This window comes from Hibiscus syriacus, unplaced genomic scaffold, assembly GCF_006381635.1.
Source record: "Hibiscus syriacus cultivar Baekdansim isolate YM2019G1 unplaced genomic scaffold, ASM638163v2 tig00110684_pilon, whole genome shotgun sequence".
NCBI classification, from domain to species: domain Eukaryota; kingdom Viridiplantae; phylum Streptophyta; class Magnoliopsida; order Malvales; family Malvaceae; genus Hibiscus; species Hibiscus syriacus.
In genome coordinates, this window is record NW_024062824.1 from 1,338,345 (window position 1) to 1,345,323 (window position 6,979).

General features: G+C 33.1%; 1 protein-coding gene across 2 annotated transcripts; it reads right to left on the bottom strand.

Annotated features, from left to right (window-relative positions):
• Window positions 1-2,943: 2,943 nt before the first annotated feature.
• Window positions 2,944-6,684, bottom strand: LOC120138346 (ergosterol biosynthetic protein 28-like). 2 transcript variants are annotated; one of them, XM_039153837.1, is made up of 3 exons: window positions 6,432-6,684; window positions 3,863-4,069; window positions 2,944-3,408 (listed from the first exon to the last, which is right to left on the bottom strand). In XM_039153837.1, the coding sequence occupies exons 1-3, from the start codon at window positions 6,544-6,546 to the stop codon at window positions 3,350-3,352; spliced, it is 381 nt and encodes a 126-aa protein (XP_039009768.1). In that variant the 5' UTR covers window positions 6,547-6,684; the 3' UTR covers window positions 2,944-3,349. The 2 variants fall into 2 exon arrangements, with proteins under 2 accessions (XP_039009768.1, XP_039009767.1); XM_039153836.1 differs by having other exon boundaries at window positions 2,944-3,417.
• Window positions 6,685-6,979: the final 295 nt, after the last annotated feature.

A 6,979-nucleotide genomic window follows, 5' to 3' on the forward strand; every position in this document is an offset into this window, starting at 1 on the left:
TTATAAAATACCATTTAAATTGGAACAATTAATGACATAATATTGTAAATATTTACTATTAAATTTAAATAAGAATTCAAAAATTTGACTCGACTCGACTCGAATTTTAAAAGCTTGACTCAACTCGAAAAAATTTCAAGTTAACTCTAAGTTATAAAATAAGACTCGTCTATTTGAACAACTTGAAATTTTTTACTCGACTCGATGGAACAATTAGCCTTACAAATCAGCATTTCAATAAGGGACTTGGAAATATTGCATGCAAACAAGTGAAAAGGGCTCATCATCTTCATTCATTAGCCCTTGCGGAGCTGCTATCTGCCTGCCTTCTCTATCTCAGCCTATTTTCTTTTTTTGGACAAATCAAAACCATGGATTGGAATTGGGATGTGATGTATTTATTTTGGTTTATGGGATTTAATATTTTTTTTAAAAAAATCATGCTCTCTTTCTTCTTTATAGCATACCATAGATGAGTGACAATACCTATGCTGCAACTTGATGTTGTGATTAGAAAATGTATCATTCATAAAATGAAATTGAGCACCATCAGATGGCTGACACCACTAATGAAGCAGTAATAAATTTCGCACCAGATACCATAAATCCAATTAAACTATTGGTATATCACCGAAATAATTCAAGTGGTTCGTAATTTGAGATCGCTTAAATAAGGTCTTAGGCTCAAGTCTTTGTGTATGTAGAAAATCTTCGTTAGGATACTCACCCACAAAAACCAAGTGTGCGCGAACCCTTGAAACTAGAAGACGGTAACAAAAAAAAACTATTGATATTAGTATATTTGTCAGGTGGATAACTAATGTAAAAAAATTAAAATTTCAAGGTAGCCACATACCCACCTTAGATAACACATACATCCGCCATTGCGATAATCGTAACACAACCAAAAATAAGATCGCAATCACAATTTAAACACATCTACTAAGTTGTCTTCTATATAGCAATAATGATATTGTCCAAAATCATTATTATATGACCGTAATATCTATAATGATTGTAATAATATTTGTTCTGTATACAATCATAACAAACATAACATAACTAAGAAATACAATTGCAACTGCAATTTAAATATGCCGGTTAAGTTGTCTGCAACATGGCAGTAATTTTATCTTCCAGTTAAATGATATCACATAACCGGTCTAAATTTTAACCGGTCACTTGTTTAATCGGTCACGATGTTTTTAGGCGTCGCACAGTAAGACTTAATGGCTGCCGAATAGGGAAGAGAAACATCCAAGTAGATAACCATAAATTAAGATTACTGTGAATATATTATTTTTTTAATTAATCTATGATAATTATAAGATAGTACATGTTCATAATTTTTCTTAATAACGCACACACCGCAACTATTCGAACCCAGGAAAATGATAAATTTCTCTGTTTCAGTGTTTGTGTTTTAAACACTCACTTCTCACCTTAAAGTATCTCTTCATAATCCTAACCCCATCCACAAAGTTGTTTTGGTTTTTATTCTCTCCTTTCGACTGGTACCTTCACTTTGCTCATTTCCATGGCAATTCCATTGTGTCCGCCATACCAGTTAGGGAAACAAATTCTCAATTGTGGATGTCTTCAATGGAATTGAACTTGAACGGATAATTTGATTAAGGATAGTCTAATATCTTAGATATGCAAGTTGGAGAAACAATGGAAAAGATCCTGAACGTAAATTTCTTCGAGGTAGGTTTTACAACAAATACCAGTTAGCTGCAATTTCACGTGGAGACAAGGTCTCATTAATGAAAGGATGTCTTTCTTTTAGGGCGAGGCAACAATCTACACAAAAGATTGCTGTTTTGTCAAAAACTATGACATCCCCTTATCATGCTTCCCCTCTGAACTTGTTACCCTATCGAAGTTGTTAAACCCTACAGAAAAAGAACCCACATTTTAAAGCTAATTTCCCATGAAAAATAAGAGATTAAATATATTCAACTGAACAAGACATAGAGAGTTGCAGTATCTTCATCTGACTACTGATCCTTCTTTTACAGGCTTAAGGTATATCCAAGGATTCACCATGCTAAAGCAATCAGCTAGTATAAACCAAAGGTATAAAGGTTTCAAAGTAAAGCATGTTGTTCAAACATGTGTCTTGCTTGCTCTCTGCATCTGGTTGTTGAACCAAGTTAAGAACAGTTATGATAACAAAGGAAGTGGGATTTTCCAAACGGCAACAAGCGAGAACAGCCATGTAGCCATAAAACTCGGGAGAAAAAACCGGTTTTTAATCCGGTAAAAAAACCGGTCGTTCAATTTTTTCCCAAACCGGTTATACTATCCGGTTTTTAAATATCCGATCCGGTTTAAAAAAAACCGGTTTTTCCAAAATCCGGTTTCGGATATTTTTTACCCAAAATCGGATATTCAGATTTTTTGTGCACCTCTAGGGAAGGGTCATCTGCCGAGATTAATGAACAGATTAATGAAGGTCGGGAAGTTGAAGTGGAAGAAAACAAAGCTGAGGAAAGCGAATACGATGAAAGAGGCGGTGGGCATGATGAGATCGACGGACATAATCAAGAGAAAGCAGAAAGGGAAGAAAACGAGGAAATTGAGGGTTTCTTTGATGAAGAAGATCGATAGATAAATGATGCGATGAGCAGCACAGGGTTGATGAAGATGATGAGCAAAAAGGTGTTACTAAGAAACTTGGCATACAATCTTAGCATTATCCTTTAACAGCAAGTGAGAAAGTAGGTATCACTGAGAATTGGGTCTCTTGATTCTCTATAACATTCTATCAATCTGCTTAGTTTTAACATTACTGTACAAAGAGTTTGGGCACTGATCCGTCACTGTATAAGAAATATGTCAAAGGCATTGATTAGGAAGAAACCATATTTGGAGCTGTCTTGCATCAACAAGATTATATAACTTGTAAAAGTATCAGTTCAATGTATTCTTCCTTTATGGTTTAAAGAGTTTTAACTATTCCATTATCTTTAAATGCATACACAAGTGCTAGTATTTCACTATTTCTCATGTACTATGCATACACATAAATACTTAAAGCTGTCAAAAGTTTGAACCATAATCCATAATCACTTAAATTAAGAACCCAAAGCCCTAGCAACAGAAAACATCATGGTAATTTTATATTAGCACCCCCAAGCATAAGCTCCTAGGACCTATGACTTGGTTCCAATCTAACTACAGATTCCAAAATACCATGATCTAAGTCTTTTTACTCAAATTCCTTTATGAGGTTAGTTTTAAACAGCCTTTTATCAGTTGGAACGGATTGAGAACAAAATCAATGTCAATATGTCCCTGTCCCTCTCAACATTGTACTAAAGTGAAAACAAATATAAGTTCAATTTCAGGTATGCTTGACATGCCTTTGTTGATGAGCATTCCACTGTAAAAGCATCCATATAACTGAAGTCCCTGATTTTCAGGAAAAAAATTAGAATAAATAGTTCTAGAAAAAATGTCAACTTTGGCATAGTTATGTGGTAGTCAAAATTCAATGGAACTATAAAAAAATTGTAATGGAAAATGATAAGCAAAAACCTTTAAATCAAATCATGGTGATAGGTGAACAAAAGACTTCTAAAATGAAAAATAATTATCTTTAGAGCGAACTGAGATTTCAGCAAAAGATGTTGATGCCATTGTTTTGAATAGATCATAACATCCTAAAGAAGGGCCAAGAAGTATAAAATATGAGATCTCAGGCTTTGCCGAACAGAGAGTTCACTGTTTTTAGTTTGTTTTACCAAGGAAAATTTTGCAGCAACTTAAATAAAAAACTTTTGATGTAAAAGAAGGGTCATCTAAAAAACTTGAAACAATGGCATGCACACTCTCACGAGTCTCATGAACACCATACCTGCAAATATGCCGACAGTTGACAAATTTGATAGGACCATTGTGTGATAGAAGAGGTATTCAGTCAAAAAGTGGCCAAAGGCATAGACGAATGACAAAAATGTCACCAAGTATAGTGGCTTATTTTCTAAGTTGAATGCACATACGAAACAGAGGGTACAAGTCAAAAGCGTCCAAACTCCAAACGTCCTCCCATGAACTTCAGTCACTGCATATCATTAGAAACAAAAAGGAGAACCAATTATCAACATCTGGAATGACTTATTATTCCTCAGCAACAAAGTAATTGAACCCTGAGGTAGAAACCTTATCAGAATTATTAGCAAAAGGCTGTTCTATTGGCAGAAAGATTGCTGCTTTAACTTGTACATTGGGGTACAGAAGGAACACTCAACAGAAGAAAGAGTTAACAATTTTATTAACAGGAACAAAAAATGTAAAAGAAAACATATCCATGCCATAGTTGACAAATATTGATACTAAGGGTGCTTTTGGTTCATGGAATGTAAGATTACCAGTGAGAATAGGATTACCGGCGGGAATAAGATTACCGGCGGGAATAAGATTACTGGGAATGTTGTATTTTGTGTTTGGTTCGTTTAGCAGGAATGTAAGATTACAGTGTTTGGTTAAAGGAATAAAAGATTATTGGAATGTATATTTTACCAAATTATCCTTATTATATATTTGTTTTTTTAACAAGTTGAATTCTACTATAATATTACTATAATTAATTTATATATTTTCTTTAAAAATTTTAAATTTATAAAATTCATATAATTTTTTTTTACAAAATTGAAAAGATAAATATGTTTAATGAAAGGGTAAAAATTTATTTTAACCCTAAAATTCTAATTATGGGTTTTTTTTTGTAAATCTAAATAGTTTAAGGATAAATTTGTATTTTAACCTTCGTAGAATTTTTATTATTCAACGACAGAAGAAAGATATTTTGAAAAAAAAAATTAAGGGTATATTAATCCAAAACGCCGGTAATCCAACAATACCTAAGGAAATGGGTAATCACATTCCCAGTAATATATCCAAAAATACCACTATTGGGAATAAAAGATTACCGGGGAATAGGATTACTGGCCAACCAAATGGAGGAATGACATTCCATTCGCCCGATAATCCCATATTACCTGAACCAAACACCCCCTAAAGTTCAGATTATCATACATTCCATTCTCTCTACTCCCTAGTCCATATATAGAGACATCCATTTCCAATCTACCTTATTTTGTTTGAAAAAGACTTGATATCATCAACAATATTTAACGCGGGTAAGGAAAAACACATCAAAATATAGCTTTAGTTTTTGTCACAGACACCTTCAGGCTTCAAGAATCCTAAAAAAAATGTAAATGTCAGGTGATCCTTCCTTTTTTTTTCCCTTTCTCTAGAGAATTTTCGTACGATTCAAGAGAGAACATATATGCATGCACCTAAAGACCATGAAAGGACCAGGAAAATTTTGACATCATACTAAGCCTAAAATATTAACTTCTGACATTACAGTCAAAACCCAGATTTCTGCATCTTTGTTGAGCTCTGGAATCAAATGCTATTGCCTCCTAAGACAAGCCCATCCCCCCTTAAAAGCTGAGGTTTAATAGGTTTTCCATGTATCCAAATTTGCATCAAAATTCACTTATCATCACTAAATTTTCATTTTGGAAACCACCAACCTCTGTTGCCAGCATAGTCTTTTTCTTCAACTAAGCAAGAGCTTATACTGTTATACATGCCCTTAGAATACTATACTTGAAGTTACAAGTAACACATCTAAATATTCAGATGTTCCAAATCTGTTTTCTTGTTTAATCCAATTCAGGCATCCAAAATCTTTCTCAGACAATAGCCCCAAAATCAATTGCATGCTTACCAAACCATTGAGGTTGTTATTTTTCAAAGCATCCACCATTGCATGGTAATTATAGATTTGTCCACATGTGCACTGAAATAATGCACTTATCCACCAATACGAATCATTCTTGGTTTTGCAACTTTGACTTAGGAGCAGATATGAATCCTGCTTCCTTCTAATTAACCAAGATAAAATAAAAAAGGCATTGAATTGAATCCTACTTCAAGTAAGATCCATAATCAGCAATGAATTCTTAAGAAATAATATCGAATTCAATGCAAACAAAAAGAGAAATCAGTTCTAAACTAACATAACTGGTTCACTTTAGAAGAGAGAACTAGCAAACCTTAGTTAATAGATCCAGAAAAGCAAAAATAGTCCATTAGTCTAAGATGAATACTACATTAACTAGTAGTAAATTTTAAACAAAATAAGCCACAGAAGAAGTCTTTGTAAATCTCTGTATGTGGAGAGAATAGTCCATCGGTCAATGCACCATTGAATCAACCCAATTCAATTCAATTATCGTTTAATTTTTTAGAAGAAAAATAAATTAGTTCATTCGATGCAACTAGATTTCCAAAAACAGTGTTCCCAAATCAACAAAGCTAACATCTTTTTTTCTACAAGAATCTTCAAAATATCGAAACAAATGTTACAAAGGGAATAAGCAACCGATGAATGGGAGAAAGAAACTCACTGGAGGTGTTGGCGAAAACGGCGAGTCGAAGAGCCCAAATGTCGAAGAAGCCGAACCAAACGGAGGCTAATCGAAGTGAACCCACCAGAATTAACCACCATCCCAACGCCTTCATCTTCTTGGCTTTAGGTTTCACCCACTGTTGTGACTTCAACTGGATCTGCAGATCCCGTTCAGGTTGTACACTTTTGGATACTTACTACTTCCGATCTAATGCCTTTCACTGAACCACTTTGTCTGATTTAACACATCCATTCATTTGATTTTAGTGTAAATTACAGAGAAGATTACTTTTGTAGTTTTGTTTGCCATAATGCCTAAATCTCTAATGTTTATTAAAATAATTATTTTAATCTTTATTTTCTTTATTATTTTGTCTCAATTTTTTATTTTAATGAAAAAAAAGTCCTTAATATTTATCAAATAATTATTTTAACCTTTATTTTTTTTATCTACAATATTTTATCCCTTAACATTTTCATTTTAAAATAAAACTCAATATAAAAAACCACAAAATTATAAAAAAAATTATATGAAACAGTTAAAAA